At 39.8% G+C, this 17,867-nt stretch overlaps 1 protein-coding gene across 2 annotated transcripts in view; it reads right to left on the reverse strand.

Annotated features, from left to right (window-relative positions):
- LMAN2L (lectin, mannose binding 2 like) overlaps positions 1–17,867 on the reverse strand; it is a 45,881-nt gene that overhangs the window by 1,835 nt on the left and 26,179 nt on the right. Inside the window, exon 7 of one of the 2 annotated variants that reach the window (XM_020984014.2) lies at positions 326–445. In XM_020984014.2, coding sequence (XP_020839673.1) covers positions 326–445 — 120 coding nt within the window. Of the gene's footprint in view, positions 1–325; positions 446–12,866; positions 15,186–17,867 lie in introns of those variants that run through there. The other variant, XM_078149834.1, reaches the window with a different exon arrangement.

The following is a 17,867-nucleotide window of genomic DNA, read 5'->3' on the forward strand; positions in this document are numbered from 1 at the left end:
TTAAGAACAAAGATAACCACCCTAGCCCCTCTCTACTGCCTATAGTGGCACCATAAAGATAAACTAGACAGTACTTATGAAGTATTCCAGTTTCCTTAGAAGGAAACCAGCCAGCTGTGTGACCCTGGGCAAGTCACTTAACCCCAATTGCCTCGCCAAAAAAAAAAAAGGGAAACCAGCCTTGGAATAACTGCAGAAAAGATGAAATCTGAAAGCCTGCAGGTGCTGCTGGGCTGGGAAGGAACCTGAGCCCTCCCCTCTTCAGATTCCCATGTATTTTAACCCCTCTTCTCCCACAACATGATAATTCCCCTCATTTCCTTACCCTCAGGAAGCTTCATATTGTCCACTGAGGGCAGAAATACATCTCGGTGCAGCTTTTCCTCTTCTGGAGTTCGCTCTACTGTCAGCTCAAAAAGTTTCAGAGAGATGATATCATGGTTATCTAGAGAAGGAAGAGCAAGAGGATCCAGGTCATTTCAAGGAAGATAAGACAAAGAAGACACACACAAAAAAATTATCTCCCAAAACAAGGCATGTTTTAAGAGGCCCACTGCTAAGTCTTTAACAGAACAGTTAAAAGGCAATGTTGCCTCTGGAGAGACAACCCTTATAGAATGTGGCAGCTTTCCTGTGGCCCCATAATGGTAGGATAGATCCCATCAAAATCCACCAAAGAGGGAATATGTATGAACTGGAGACTGGAATTCCTGACATATCAATAACTGAGATGACTCCCACTGTTGCTATAGCTGGAAAAGGCTATAGTAAATGTCCATCCGGGCAATAACTTCATCAATGAGGACAAAAGTCCCTTGATCTGTTGGAGCTAAAACTCTAGACTGCAAAACAGTATGAAAAAACTAGGCTGCCAGATGTCAAGCAATACTAAACACATCAATCATCGGAATTATTTGGTACTAGTTAAAGACTACAGCAGTCAATCAGTGGAATAGATTAGGTCCACAATATACAAGAAGTAAACCAACCTTATAGCTCAGTGTCCAATAAACTCAAAGACTCTGGCTACTGATTCAAGGACTTACTATGGGACTAAAACTGCTGGGAAAACTAGAAAGCAGCCTGGAAGAAATTAGGTTAATACCAACACCTCTATAGCCTCCAAATAGCTATATGACCTAGATATAAAAGAGCCTATCAAGAGCAGGAAAGAAATTACTCTTTGGATCTTAGGCTATGGAAGGAATTCATGAATAAACAAGGCCACAGAAGGCTCACAGAAGATAAGATGGAAAATGCAGCAAAAATAAGAGAAACAAGTAGCTGGGAAAAAATTATAAGGTGATACTCTGACAAAGATCTCATATTCAGGATCAAGAGCCATTTCCCACGGGGCAGCTAAGTGGTACAGTGGATAGAGTTCTGGCCTTGGAGTCAGAAGGATCTGAGTTCAAATCTAACCTCAGACACTTGACACTTACTACCTTGGTGACCCTGGGCAAGTCACTTAATCCCGACTACCTCACCAAAAAGAAAAAAAAAAGAGCCATTCTCCAAATATATAAACAGCCAAAGAACACGAATAGGTAATTTTCAAAGGAAGAAATCCAATGAAATAAAATGAATGCTCCAAATAAAATATGAAAAAATATTCCACTAATAATCTGTTAAATGCAAATTAAAGCAATTCTGCAATTCTATGTCATATTCATCCAATTATCAAAGATGACAAAAATGGAAAATGACAAATGCTGGAGGGGCTGTGGAAAAGCAGATACTTTAATGAACTATTGGTAGAACTGTGAAATGGTCCAGCTATTTTATAAAGCCATTTCCAAAAAAGGCACTATAATATGCATCGTTGACCCAGCAATACCACTACTGGGTCTGTAACCCAAAGAGCAAGGAAAAGGACACATATGTATAAAACCATTTATAGAAGCTCTTCCTGTAGTGGCAAAGAACTGGAAACTATGGGATACGCACTTATTGAAGAATGGCTGAACAAATTATGGTATAAGAATCTGATGAAATTCTGTTGTGCCATATGAAAATGTTGACAGGTGGCTATTTCAGAGAACCCTGGAAAGATTCTATGAATTGATGCAAAGACAAGTATACAGAATAAGAAAAACAACAATGCAAAGACAAACTGAAAGACTTACGAACTCTGATCAATGATGCAATGACCAACCACAATACCAGAGAAACAATGATAAAGCTATACTTAAGATGCAGGATGAAACATACATTTTTAGACATGACCAACGTGAAAATCTGTAAGTATGCATATGTGTTACAATGGTTTTCTTTTTCTTTTTTCCAATGGGAGAAGGAGAGAAAATAAATTTTATTAATTGAAAATAAAAACAATACCTAGGGAAATGCGCCTGAAAGAATCCTGACACCAGGAGTTGGTACAGCTTAGTGAGAAGCCAACATTTCAGCTTTCCTGGTTGTAGAGGACCACAGGTGAGTAGGACTCTGACCCTGATGGCTGTATAAGCCCTCTCGGGTGAGGAGCTCACTCCTTGGCCTGGATCGGTTCTCCACTCCCCAGAAAGAAGGGCAGCTAGGCAAGCTCAACCATAAACAATGTTGCTAGCTCAAGCACAGCTAGCTCTAGCACAAACATGTATCAAGTATTGCTAGCTCATGTATCAAGTATTGGGACATTCCGGGAACAAGAAGTACGTGGTGTTTGCATGGGAACAGCATGAGAGAAGGACACAGCCAGGAGAATGTCGCAAAGAGATGTGCTTGTTGATACTTTGAATGGTATTCGCATGAGAAAAATTCTCAGTGTTGCCTATTGGTAAAGATATGTAAACTTTGTTGCTTTGTCCGCTGTTACATTGGGGTATATTCCCATGAGTCAAAGATATACAACTGCCTGCTGTGCTCTAATAAAGTTGACTCAGTTTTCCATCACGCTTGGAGTCCCATCTCTTTTGTATTTGCCTCACAGACTTAGCTGCTGGTCAGTGCAGCTGCCCCAACTCACAACAACTCACAACTGGCATTCAACATCGGGCCTGACACACGAGCGCACACGAGCAAGTCAAGAGAGGTGTTGCAAGCCTTTCCTGACTTCGCCCAGAGATCCCCCTTGAGACACTGCACACACTGGAACCTAGGATATGGTAAGGGGAAGGCTCTAACAGCTGCTTTCGGTACTTTCACTTTCCCCCCAAGCAAAGCACACAGGTAACATGGGGCAATTAGAAGTAAAATCTCCCTGCAGAGAGATGTATGAGAAGGTCCTTCGAAAAATCATGAGAGAAAGGGGACTTATAGTATCACACTGTCAGATCAAAGAATTCTTAGACATAATAGAAATCACCTCGCCTTGGCTTCTCAGGGAAAGGACAATAAATATAGAAAAATGGGAAACAGTAGGCAAACAATTAAGTGATTACTATTTTCAAAAATATGGACCTGGTGTTTTTCCACTGTCCACTTTTGCAATTTGGAATATACTTAAAATACGTCTCCAAGAATCTGAAGAGGTGTCTTCAGCCACAAAAGTAATTAAGGTAGAAGCCTCTTGTTCCACCACCAAAAGAGGAAAAATTGCAGAAACGTTGACCAAAACAGAAAGTATGAATGAAATAGGTAATAAAGCAGCTGAAGCTTCAAAACCCCCTCCACACTCTGAGCTCTAAGACAGACTTAAGTGGCATGACGAGAGGTCCCTGTACAACTACAGACTGCTTTGCCTTTTATAAAAACCAAAACCTTAAGACAGATTTTGCCTGGTTTCCATAACATACCATGAAAAGAAAAGATAAAATAAAATAAAAATAGTATTATTTGATTTGGGGATTTCTGACAAGTTTCTCGCTTTTGGATTCTCCCTGTCATTTTCTTCTATGTTTGTCTGTGTCTGTGTGAATGATGGTCTGTGATAAATGTCTGTAATTTGTTTGATTCTTTACTGCCAGGCAGCCAAGGGCTGCAACTGGATTCTGAAATGCTGCTAGTGACTTTCTCCCCTTCCCCCTCCCTAATACCAGCTGCATTCCCGGGAGCGGGTGGATGGGGAACAGAATGGGAGAGAAAATATTTATTATTAAAAGATCTGGAAACTTTTAGAGAATTGATAGGAAGAAATTCTTTCTTTCTGCATTCTAAAGCTCTGGCCAAAAGCTTTGAATGTACAAAGATAAGTTGTTGAAAAATATTCTCTTCCTTTCTCTCACATCCCAACCTTGGCCAAGTTGAGGAGGGGAAGAAAGAGAATGAGAAACAAAACAGGTTAAGTATTGGAACACAACCAAAAGATAATATAGTTCATTCAAATTAGTAATATGTTAGTTCCAAATTTTATATATATAATATTGCTTCAAACTGGTAAATTTTTATGTGTTATATCAAACAATTTTTAATAATTTGGATGTTATTAAAATATGAACTAAAAGAGGCTGAAAGAGAACCGTATAAAACCAGTTAAATTATTCTATCAAGTCCTGTTAATCTTGTTTTTTAATGTTTTGTAACTGTCAATTAAGAAATCAGGTGTTTCCATCTTTACCCGTAATTAAAGACCAGCTTATAGCTAAAACAATTTAACTATCATTTATGAAAATTACCAAATTATTAACTAAGTTATTTGAAGTTACTGTTTTAAAGTTAAAACCTAGAATTCTTAATTACTTATGAGTGAAAAGGAGGGGCACAAGGCCATTCCCTTAACTTTGTAAGCTTGCCAAGGCTTCTAGACACTGGCTCTCTAAGCAAGGTCATCTGGTCTGGGAGGAGAATTTGTTTATATTATTGAGTTCCTAAACAATTAATTTGGCTTGCTGAAAAGTTGCAACTTCCTAGAAATGACTTCTAATAATTGGCTTTCTCATGAATAATGAGACTGGGAGACTACAGTGCACCCGGGTTGAAAGAGAAATAGAACCAAAAGACCAGCGACAGGAAGACAGACAATGGCACAGTGTTTTTTGGACACAAGTGGTTAAAATTTCTTGTCCTTTATTGAGGCTTTACCTTCAAGGCCTCTCTTTTACAGGACTAACAGACACAGGGGCGGATAAAACTGTAATCAGCAAAACATGTTGGCCGCCTGATTGGCCCTTAAGGCAGACATCTATAGACATGGTGGGTATAGGAAGTGTGTCCCATCCTGAAATTAGTGCCAGACCCTTGGTGGGGGAACATGAGGGGAAGCAGGGCAAGATACTACCTTACGTCTTACCCACTTTGCCTACCAATTTGTGGGGCTGTGATCTCTTAACACAAATAGGACTCACTCTTATGACTCAGGATTTATGACTGGGGCTGCTGTGTTTCAGCCTCAACCCATAGCTGCAATACCTATCCAGGGGAAAAATGACAACCCCATATGGGTAGAGCAGTAGCCCTTAACAAAAGAAAAAATCGAGGCTCTTAAAGAAATAATACAGGAACAATTGAACAAAGGACATATCGAGGAATCAGTAAGCCCATGGAATTCCCCTGTATTTGTTATAAGAAAGAAATCAGGCAAATGGAGAATGCTCACTGATTTAAGACAAGTAAATAATCAAATGGACACCATGGGTACCCTTCAGCCTGGTTTGCCACCCCCTAATATGATCCCCAAAGATTGGAAAATGTGGATCATAGATATAAAAGATTGTTTCTATTCTATATCAATAACCCCTGAGGATTCCCGGCGTTTTGCCTTTTCTGTCCCTTCTGTTAATTTACAAGGACCATATCAAAGATATCAATGGACAGTTCTCCCACAAGGCATGAAGAATAGTCCCACTATGTGTCAAATTTTTGTAGACAGACCCCTTAAACCTGTCCGAGCACAGTTTCTGCAAATGTATATCATTCATTATATGGATGACATCCTTGGAGCCTCGCCAAACATGAAGGAGTTGGAAACCTCCTTAAGATGGACTATTTCCCATCTCGCTTCTGTTGGCTTAGAGGTGGCTACAGATAAAATACAGAGGATAGAACCATTTCAATATTTAGGGTATTCTTTACAGGATAATCAGGTAAAATTACAGAAAGTCCAACTTAGAAGAGATCAATTGCACACTTCAAATGACTTTCAACTATTAATTGGTGATATTCAGTGGGTTCGTTCACATATTGGCATACCTACTGCAGATCTTACACATTTATTTAATCTTCTCCAAGGTCCAGCTGATCTTGCTTCACCTAGAAAACTGACCTCACAAGCTGAAAAGCAGCTACCACAAGTTGAGGCAGCTATCAATCACGCTACTACTGGTTGTTATGATCCTCAAAAAGTTTATGGAAATAATTCTTCTTTCAACACCAATTTATCCCTCAGCATTAATTCATCAAGGACCTACAATATTAGAATGGACATTTCCTCCTGTACAACTAAAACAATCTTTATGCCCTTACCCTATGGCTGCTGCGATGTTATTAAAAAAGACTGTTAATCACAGTGTGTTTCTTGCAGGTTGCTACCCACAAACCATACATATCCTTTATACACGTGATCAGTTAGGTACCTTGTTTGTTCACAGTACTGAGTGACAGTTGCTTCTTATACTTCCTATTACTTTTTCCTCTGGAGGATGTTTGCCAATATCACGATTCTTAGTCAAATGGCAATGAATATCTCAATCTCTGATTTCTCAGTCTCCTCTTGTGGAAGCCATTAACGGTATTTACTGATGCCACCAAGAACCATAAAGCTTCCATTGTGTGTCCTGAGCGTGGTCAAATGTTTCTTCTTAACACCCCATTTACTTCCACTCAACGAAATGAGCTTTATGCTCTAGCCCTTGCTGCTCAGAAATAACAAGAACCTGTTAATCTTGTCACAGACAGCCAATATGCTGCAGGGGTGCTTGAGAGAATTGAGACTGCTATCATTAGAGATCAAAATAATGAGATTACCCAATTGTTTCATTTTACACAAAATATTATTAGACAGAGGTGCCATCCCTTGTATGTTCTTCACGTGAATTCCCAAACCAATCTCCCTGAGCCTATTGCAGACAGGAATCACTTAGCTGACCAGGTATTGACACTCTCAGCCTGGGAAGCGCGTCAACCTCATGAAAAATTCCATCAATCTGCAAAAAGTTTATGTAGACAATTCCAGATTATGGGAGAAGAAGCTAGACAGATGGTCAAAAGTTGTTCACGCTGTATCCCTTTTACACCACCCCCTTGAGTCATCGCCCACAACCCACGGGGTGATGGCCCTAATCAGATTTGGCAAATGGATGTCACTCATATTCCCTCCTTTGGGAGACAACATTGTGTACATGTCTCTGTGGACACATATTCCTCCTTCACTACTGCCACTGCACTTGATGGAGAAACAACCAGTCATGTTATCATGCATTTATTACAATGTTTTGCTGTACTTGGAGTTCCATGTCAGTTAAAAACAGATGATGGCCCAGCTTACACCTCAAAATCCGTTTTCCAGCTTCTGTATGGACTATCATATCAATCACGTGACTGGCATCCCTTACAATCCCACAGGCCAGGCTATAGTAGAACAGAAACATAAGGACATCAAAGTGCTCCTCCAAAAACAAAAGAAAGGGGGAGATAAGAGTACACCGTCTACCCGGTTAAACTTAGTTCTGTATACTTTAAATTTTCTCACGTGTAATAGTCATGGACTGACACCAGCAGAATGTCATTTTGGACCACAGGAGGTGGGTATTCGGGACCAGCAAGGCACCGAGGAAAAGCAACCCTATGGGGAACAAGGGACTCAGGTTATGTGGAAAAATCTGGCTATGGGGGCCTGGGAGGGACCTGGGAAAGTTATCACGTGGGGGCAAGGTTATGTTTGTGTTTCCCCAGGGAATGAAGCGCCTCCAGTATGGGTCCCCCAGAGGGCTACAAGACTGTATATCCCGGCTACAGAAGATGCACCTGGGTCCAAAACCATCAAAAAGACGTCCATTTCATAAGCTGGGTTCCCGCTTGTACCCAATGACCATGCTGACCTTGGGGTTGACAGTCAAAAGTGAGGATTATCCTAAGCTTACTGGAGCCGCCCATCACGGCTCACACCCATTATGTGGGAACATCCCTCCATTCCTGTGGTCCTGATAGGACCTAAACCTGAAACTCTAAGTGAAATATTTGGGACTGTGCTAGCTAATCAATCCCATCCTGACCTGGTATCATTCAATTTTTCAGGAGTAGCTACCAGCCCACCAATTTGTTTTTCCACTAATGAATCGCCACCTAATCCTTGCATCAAGCTTGTGAATGAGACAAAGACGGTGCGGGTACATGGACAAACTGAGGTAGTGGGGACAATCACTTTTAATATCACCATGAATGCACCGGCAAACAGGTCCTCCAGCAACCAAAGTTGGAGTACTGTGCCACTGCTTTTGCCAGGCCCAAATATCACCTTGTGGTCCCTTAAGGGCAGATATCCTCCCTTCCTTGCATGCCGAACCACACAAGCACAACACGTTGAGGTGGGGGGAGAAACAACATATTCTATCAATAATACAAACAATAGCACAAATAACACCTACTCCTATAACATCAGCACATGAACTGAAGATGGTCAGTTACATGGGGGGTGGGTGATGCCCATATGGACCACGCAAACACATCGCAGTCAGAGACATATTTGGAAGGCCTTTGTTGCCACAGGCAATGTAACTATCTTAGATGACTATATGGGTGGTCATACACATATCAACAACACTGTACATACCACCCTGGCTGCTTGCGTTCCCAAGAATTATGCCTTCCTGGTAGGAACTATCTACTTAGAAAACAAGCATTCAGGTCATTTATGGAACATTATTTGTATGAGTTGTGCCCTTGTTCAATGTGTAAATAACTCAACTGTACAAGGTAAACAGGTTATAATTGTAACCTAGGTGCCTTTTGCTCTTTTGCCTGTAAAAACGTCAGGTTAGTATTATGGACCATCTGACTAAATGCTCAAGCAGTTGGCACTTAAAGGGAGAAAAAAGAGATGTATTTCATGTATTATTTTGGGAATTTTATTGCTTGCTTCTATAATAGCCTCTTCCACCTCTCTTGCTCTATTATTGCCATACAAAGTGAAGTAAAAACAGCTGCCTATGCTCAAGAGCTACAAAGAAATGTAACCGCCGCTTTGCAAAAACAACAGTAGGTTAATAGAGACTTACTTGCCTTAACTGAGGGTGTGAAAGATGTGGTAATTGCAGGAGACAAATTGGAAATATTAGAAAGGAGATTATCAATGAAATGTGATTACAGATATGTACTGATATGTGTAACACCTGTCTGCATATAATTGGACTTTGTTGAAAGATCATTTGTTTGGAGTTTTCAGGAATTCTTCCATTGGCATAGATCTACACGCTTTAGATGAACTTACTGAAGAAATCAATCATTCTTCTTTAGAGCAAAAATTGGTAGATGCTGTGGTTAATAAGATTTGGATTTCATTGAAGGAGTTCAATCCCTTTAATTGGTGGTGGCATTTCCTTTCACCCCTACTTCCCCGATCACTCTTGGTCTTCTTGCTGTTTGCATTGTCCCCCTCTATCTGAGCTGTCTAGGACAGGTCACGTGAGCAGTAACTACGGAGCTGCATTACTTTACCCTTCAACAAAAGGGGGAGATGTGGGCTATATAAGCCCTCTCAGGTGAGGAGCTCACTCCTTGGCCTGGATCGGTTCTCCACTCCCCAGAAAGAAGGGCGGCTAGGCAAGCTCAACCATAAACAATGTTGCTAGCTCAAGCACAGCTAGCTCTAGCACAAACATGTATCAAGTATTGCTAGCTCACGTATCAAGTATTGGGACATTCCGGGAACAAGAAGTACGTGGTGTTTGCATGGGAACAGCATGAGAGAAGGACACAGCCAGGAGAATGTCGCAAAGAGATGTGCTTGTTGATACTTTGAATGGTATTCGCATGAGAAAAATTCTCAGTGTTGCCTATTGGTAAAGATATGTAAACTTTGTTGCTTTGTCCGCTGTTACATTGGGGTATATTCCCATGAGTCAAAGATATACAACTGCCTGCTGTGCTCTAATAAAGTTGACTCAGTTTTCCATCACGCTTGCAGTCCCATCTCTTTTGCATTTGCCTCACAGTCTTCGGTCAAGAACCCTTTCACAGACTTAGCTGCTGGTCAGTGGAGCTGCCCCAATTCACAACAACTCACACCTGGTGGCTTTTAATAACGCTCCCCCCCCCATAAAGTGTCAGTGAGAATTCTTGGAAGAAAGAGGCACTTCTCCAGATAACAATGTGTTGAGGGGTTAAGGTAAAAACCCAATTCAACAAGATCACTCTTACTGTCAAACTTAGGACAAGATCTCATTAGAATAAATAAAATAGAAAACTTCTACTCTGATATTTTTACCAAATGGGAACAGCATCTGGTTGTCAACCTATACAGGCAGGGTCAAGTAAAGTGTATTGAGACTAACAGACCTATGTACTAAAAGAGAACAGTACCAGTAAGACTGCAACATTAACTCTAGCTACACAGGTATCTAGGCCCAAAACTAAAGGTTTCAGAACTGAGAAAGAAACTAGACATCAGATACTATTGTGTTTGAGCACCCACAGCCAATGAGATGCCAACAACGAGTAAAAGATTTAAACCATAAGAGACCCAGGGAGAGTCTACTGTCCTAGAATACTCCTGCAAATGAATGTAGCCTGAATCAGACATAGCCTAAAAAACTATCAGAGGAGTAGCCCTGTTTACTGTGCTGAACTGAGACTGGACTAAGGGCTAATTCAATCAGAACTCAAGAACATCAACCCAAGCCTCTGGGCTAGTCATACACTCAGCAACAATCAATTGAACACTAACAGAGAATAAGAAAGACTCCCCTGGCTTTTAAAACCATTCATAACCTACCCCTAACTTACCTTCATAACCTCCTAATGCATTACTCTTCCACTACAGTTCTCTACGGTCTAATCAAACCAGTCTTCCCTGTTCCTCACATCAAGCACTCCAACCCCTGCCTTTGTATCAGTTGTCCTTCATGTTTGGAATATTCTCCCTCCTCACAGGATCCATCACTTCCTCCAAGAATCAGTTGATCCATCCTGCCAATAACTACTGCTCTCTCTCACTACCTTGTTTTAATTCTAAATACTTTTATTCTGAATATATGTCCACACACACACACACACACACACACACACACACACACACACACACACACACTTGTTTTCTCCTTCAACAGAACATAAGCTCTTTAAGAGCAAGGATTATTTCATTTTTTGTCTTTCCACCTCCACAGCCTAGCACAATGCCAGGCACATAAGAGGAGCTTGATAAATGTCCAACTGATTACTAGGAAGGATTCCAGTAAGCAGGAGAGAATTCAGAGGAGGGCAATTGGAATAGTGAAAGACCTTGAGTCCATATCAAGAGGATCTGGTGAAAGAACTGGTGAAATAAGTTTGGTCAGAAAATAGAAGATTCAAGAAGGACATGATAATTGTCTCTAAGTATCTAAAAGGCTGTATTGGGGAAGAGGAATTAGACTTGTTCAGCTTGGACCCAGAAGGCAACCATGTGTAGAAGCAATAATGAAGCAGAAGATTTAACACAAAGAAAAACTTCCTAACAATTAGAGATATACAAAAGTGAACTGCCTAGGAGGTAGATGCTTCTGTCTCATTGGAGATTATGAAGGCGAAGCTTCATGAACACTTGACAGGTATGTTAGAGGACATACTCTTTTTCACGTGTAGGTTGGGCACTAAGGTCCCTTCCAACTCAAAAATTCTAAGATTCCACCCTCAAGGAGCTTATAATCAAGCTGGAGAGAAGAAATTAAAACAACAAGAAACAAATCAAAACGTTAAGTGTTAAAAGTGTGTGATATTCTTACAGTGTTCACTGTTCATTTACAATGCTTATCCAAGATCTATTTATACTAATAACTCAATGGACTGCCTATCCAATTACATTTCATATTCTAGAAAATAGGCATTTTTCATCCATTTCGTTTTCCTATGTGGACTGTTAGGTCATTTTGAGTGTCCAAGAATCTCAGCAAGAAAGCCCTATAGTTTTTCTGGGACTTAATACTACTAAAAACAACAACAACAACAACAAAAGGCCTTATGCAGAAGGTAGTACCTGAGCTGTGCTTTGTAAAGAAACGGGGTTTCTACAATTTAGATATAAGGGGGGGACACTGTGAAAGGCATCCTCTCCAATACAGATGTCAAACTGAGGTCCCACTGAGATTAAAATGTTAGTAAGAAATATAACAAAATAAATAAAAATACAGTAAAACATGCAGTACAACATAGATAATGCTATTTTGTGGTTTTCTAAGTCAATATGCTAGCCACAGAGATTTGTTTCTATTTAAGTATGAGACCACTGCTCTATAATAAGGGCTCTTTAACCAGGGGTCTATGAACTTGAACTTCGCCTTTTTTAAAAAAAAATTTTAATAACTATATTTTAATATAATCAGTTTCCTTTATAATTCTATGTATTTTATTTTATGCCTTAAAGGCCTTTCTGCAAAAAGGGTCCACAACCCAAATAAAAGGTTAAGAACCCCTGCTTTACAATTATGATAAAGACCTTGTTGAAAAATACATGTCCTGGGGCAGCTAGGTGGCGCAGTGGATAGAGCACTGGCCCTGAAGTCAGGAGGACCTGAGTTCAAATCCAGACTCAGACCAAACACTTGACACTTACTAGCTGTGTGACCCTGGGCAAATCACTTAACCCCAATTGCCTAGAAAAAAAAAACAACGAAAAATACATGTCCTGACTGCACATGTATAACTTATATCAAATTGCTTGCCTTCTCAATGAGGGGGGTGGGGGAAGGAGGCACAGAATTTAGAACTAAAAAATTTTTTAAATGAATGCTAAAAAAATTTTATAAGTAATTAGGGGGAAAAGAAAATATTACATTTAAAAAATAAAAAAACAGAAAAAATACATGTCTCTTTTTATTTGCTGATATTCAAACAAAGTTGTCTTTATGTCTGCATCTATCAAAGAAGTTTCCATGATGTTATACACACGGGACACACATTGTTGGAGGAGTGTCTATAAGGTTGCATTTTACTTGACAGAATGGGATGTCTTTTATAAAAATTAATAAATAATATGTATAGAAGGATGTCCATTCCTTTCAGTCAATTGTGCAACTGTGAAGATGTGATCTTCTCTAGAAAATTTTAGTTTGCAAAAGCTCCTGCTTATTGCCTTTTTTACATTTCCTTCAAGGATGCCCTCAATACATGTGTAGATCATTCTCATGAATATTTCTGTAAATGTGATATGAAAAAGCAGGCATTCAGTTTGTGAGTTATTGATATCTTCTAAATCACTTTTTCAGTATGTGTTTTTTCCCAATTGTTGACTATCTTCTTTCTTTCGTGTATCTTATAAAATTGATACTTTGAAAATTGGGTTGCCTCAGCCCAAAATGATTATTTTCTGACTCTACATGGTCCGGTCTAGCTGTTCTTCCTATCTTCATCTTTTTTAGTGTCATTCCATTTACTCACATATTACATAAGGACTGAAGTGGTAGAGTCAAAATATGGTGAAACCCCTATCATTGATGACAGAAAATAGTTTGTCAGAGAAATTATGGCAGATCTGTTCCATTTTTCATTTGTTTGTCTTCCTTCCACTTTCATCTGGGATGATCTGGTTTAGATTGGCCATATTCCAAGCTTCATGCAGACCTGTTTTTCCCTCCTTTCCTCATCTCAATGATTTGTGGTGAGATTACACTTTTCCTCTGTTCTCTTCCACATTTTATGAATGAGTTTAAATACTAAATCAGTGATGTTATGACTGCCACATCTCTACTTGGCAAGAAGATCAAGTGTGTTTATTAGTTAAAGTGATTTCTGGGCTTTTTGGGCATCTTCCTCATGGTAAATGCTTTATGTTAGCTAAACTGTAGAAAATAATAATAATAAAGATAACTTCTTTTTCAGCATCAAATCTATTTTGAATAGGTCACGTTGTAGCTATTTTATCACACATACAAGTGTCTTTTTTCTCACCTTCATAATATCTTCTGTTTTGGTGTGAACTCTGACTTTTGCTCCAACTAGTCAATCATCTGACTGTACACTGAGATATGATTTAGAAATGATACATCAAGGGGCAGCTAGATGGCGCAGTGGATAAAGCACTGGCCCTGGAGTTAGGAGGACCTGAGTTCAAATCTGGCATCAGACACATAACACTCACTAGCTGTGTGACCCGGGGCAAGTCACTTAACTCCAAATACCTCACTAAAAAAGAAAAAGAAAAACAAATGATACATCAGTAACCACTGATTTTTTGTATATTAAGATATAGTCAATTTCTTTTGAGGGGAATGTTGTTCTGTCAAAATAACTAGCTCCTTGAAGTTTCTGACTACCTATGAACCTTCGGCTTTTTTATTTCTTAATACTGAACCATTTAAAAAATTTTCCACAATCTCTCTTATGCCCCACCTTGCAATAAAGCTAGCAAATATTAACATGTATGTTGAACTTTGAAGAATATTGTCAAGTTCATACAATTTCTTTGCTTCTTCATTGTTTAGATCAAAAGTTAACAAACTACAGTTATCTCCATATTGGTCTTTTTTGCCTGTGTTAAACAAAAGAACTGAAAGGCAAGATAATCAAATGTCTCCATTAAAAAAACGTTTCTTAGGCGGAGCCAAGATGGCAGAGTAAAAGCAGTGACTTGCTTGAGCTCTCCCCCAAACCCCTCCAAATACTCATAAAAAATGGCTCTAAACAAATTCTGAAGCAGCAGAACCCACAAAAAGACAGAGTGAAACAAATTTCCAGCCCAAGACAACCTGGATGATTGATCAGAAAGGTGTATCGTGCCAGGCTGGGAGCGCAGCACAGCGCGGCGTGGTGCGCAGGCCTCAGAGGACTGAATCATGGGCAGCTGTGGAGGTTTCCAGACTCCTCAATCCACAAATGCCAAAGACAACTTAGAAGGTCAGTGGGAAAAGTCTGTTTCTGTCGGTGCTGAGAGAGGAAGGCTGGGTTTCAGCTCCATTCCCCAAGAGCATGGCCCGGGGGGGGGGGGAGAGCAGCTGCTTCCCGAGCTTCCAGCCCACAGACTTAGGGGGAATCCAGTGGCTGATCAGAGAGGGATTGCAGGGATCTCTTTGCCAGTGCTGAGGCAGGAATCTCTTGTTTTGCCCGTATTTGGATCTGGGTCACAGTTCTGGGCGGCAGTGCTGGGGTGAGGAGGAGTACTATCGAGGTGGAGCTTGTAGCGGCTGTGAAGAGGAACCCCTCCTCACAGTTACAGAACAGAAAGGAATACTTGTGGTCACAGGCCAGGAAAGGAGTAAACACTTCGCCCCTTATCATACCACCTTGGAAGAACTGAAAATTTACAGGTCTCTACAAGTAACTCTGAAAACAGCTGTACAAACCCCTGAAGCTTGGGACAGTATATTCTCCACATTGGAAGCGGACTCTTAACTTAGACTTAACAAAGAGTTTAAAACTCAAGTAATTGGCCGGGATCATGAGCAAGCAGCGCAAAAAGAGTCAGACTATATTATCTTACTTTGGTGAAAAAGAAGATCAAAATATACAACCAGAAGAAGACAACAAAGTCAAAGCTCCTACATCCAAAGCCTCCAAGAAAAATATGAATCAGTCCCAGGCCTTGGAAGAGCTCAAAAGGGATTTTGAGAAGCAAGTAAGGGAAGTAGAGGAAAAACTGGGAAGAGAAATGAGAGTGATGCAAGAAAATCATGAAAAACAAGTCAACAGCTTGCTAAAGGAGACCCAAAAAAATACTGAAGAAAATAACACCTTAAAAAATAGCCTAACCCAAATGGCAAAAGAGGTCCAAAAAGCCAATGAGGAGAAAAATGCCCTAAAAAGAAAAATTGGCCAAATGGAAAAGGAAGTCCAAAAGATTACTGAAGAAAATACTTCCTTAAAAATTAGAATAGAGCAATTGGAAGCTAGTGACTTTATGAGAAATCAAGACACTGTAAAACAAATCCAAAAGAATGAAAAATTAGAAAACAATGTGAAATATCTCATTGGAAAAACAACTGACCTGGAAAATAGATCCAGGAGAGAGAATTTAAAAATTATTGGACTATCTGAAAGCCATGATCAAAAAAAGAGCCTAGACATCATCTTTCAAAAAATTATCAAGGAAAACTGCCCTGATATATTAGAACCAGAGGGCAAAACAGAAACTGAAAGAATTCACCGATCTCCTCCTGAAAGAAATCCCCAAAGGAAAACTCCTAGGAATACTATAGCCAAATTCCAGAGTTCCCTGGTCAAGGAGAAAATATTACAAGCTGCCAGAAAGAAACAATTCAAGTACTGTGGAAACACAATCAGGATAACACAAGATTTAGCAGCTTCTACATTAAAGGACCGCAGGGAATGGAATATAATATTCCGGAGGGCAAAGGAGATAGGATTACAACCAAGAATCACCTACCCAGCAAAACTGAGTATAATTCTTCAATGGACATTCAGTGAAATAGAGGACTTTCAAGCATTCCTGATGAAAAGATAAGAGCTGAATAGAAAATCTGACTTTCAAATACAGGACTGAAGTGGAACATGAAGAGGAGAACAGGAAAGGGAAATCATAAAGACTTATTAAGATTGAACTGTTTACATTCCTGCATGGAAAGATGATATTTATAACTCATGAGAACTTTGTCAGTATTAGGGTAGTTGGAGGAAAAAAATTATATGTATGTATATATATAGATATAGATAGATAGACAGAGGGTACAGGGTGAGTTGAAGATTAAGGGGTCTTATCTGGAGATTAAAATTAAGGGATGAGGAGGATTATATTATTAATTATCTAAAAAAACTCTTACAGTGGAGGGGAAATGGGGAAGGTGAGAAATGAGTGAATCTTATTCTCATAGGATTTGGCTTAAGGAGGGAATAACATACACATTCAATTGGGTATGGAAATCTGTCTTAACCTACAGGAAAATAGGGAGAGAAGGGGACAAGAGAGCAGGGGGGATGATAGAGAGGAGGGCAGATTGAGAAAGGATGTAATCAGAAGTAAATACTTCTGAGGAGGGACAGAGTCAAAAGAAAGAATAGAATAAATGGGAGGGCAGGAAAGGATTAAGGGAAAAAGAGTTAGTTTTTCACAACATGTCTACTATGGAAGTGTTTTGCATAACTGCACATGTACATCTTATATTGAGTTGCTTGCCTTTTCAATGAGGGTGGGTGGGGAGGGAGGAAGAAAGAAAATCTGAAACCTAAAGTTTTAAAAACATATGTTTTAAAAAAATGTTTTCACATGCTACTGGGAAGTAAGAAATATAGGAAATGGGGTACAGAAGTCTATCCTGCCCTACAGGAAAATAGAAGGGGAAGGGGATAAGAGAAGGGGGGGGAAGAGATAGAAGAGAGGACAGACTAGGGGAAGTGCATTCCATCTTGGGGTGGGGGGAGGGGTGAAATGGGGTGAAAATTTGGAACTCAAAAACTTGTGGAAGGGAATGTTGAAAACTAAAAATGAATAAATTTATATAAAAAAAGTTTCTTGTCACTTTGGAGTGTACAATGAAAGCAACTTTTTTATTTGTATCTTCAAAAGAGGCAGATGGTGGCCCAGTGGATAGAAGGTGGGGCCTGGAGTCAGGAACTAAGCTCAAATTCAGCCTCAGACACTTATTAGCTGTGTGACCTTGGGCAAGTTACTTAACCTCTGTCTGCCTCAGTTTCCTCATCTGTAAAATGAGGATAATAGTACCTACCTTCTAGGGCTGTTGTGGGGATCAAATGGGAGAATAATTGCAAAGTGTTTATCACAGTGCCTGGGATACTATAAATGCTACATAAATATTAGCTATCATTATTATTCAAAAAGTACCTGTTGGCCATCTTTCCATTTAGATGCGAATTCCTTTTGTCTTCTGGTTCCACTTATAATGAAAATGTGA

The sequence above is a fragment of the Phascolarctos cinereus genome, unplaced genomic scaffold (genome assembly GCF_003287225.1).
Source record: "Phascolarctos cinereus isolate Bilbo 61053 unplaced genomic scaffold, phaCin_HiC Scaffold_2;HRSCAF=192, whole genome shotgun sequence".
NCBI classification, from domain to species: domain Eukaryota; kingdom Metazoa; phylum Chordata; class Mammalia; order Diprotodontia; family Phascolarctidae; genus Phascolarctos; species Phascolarctos cinereus.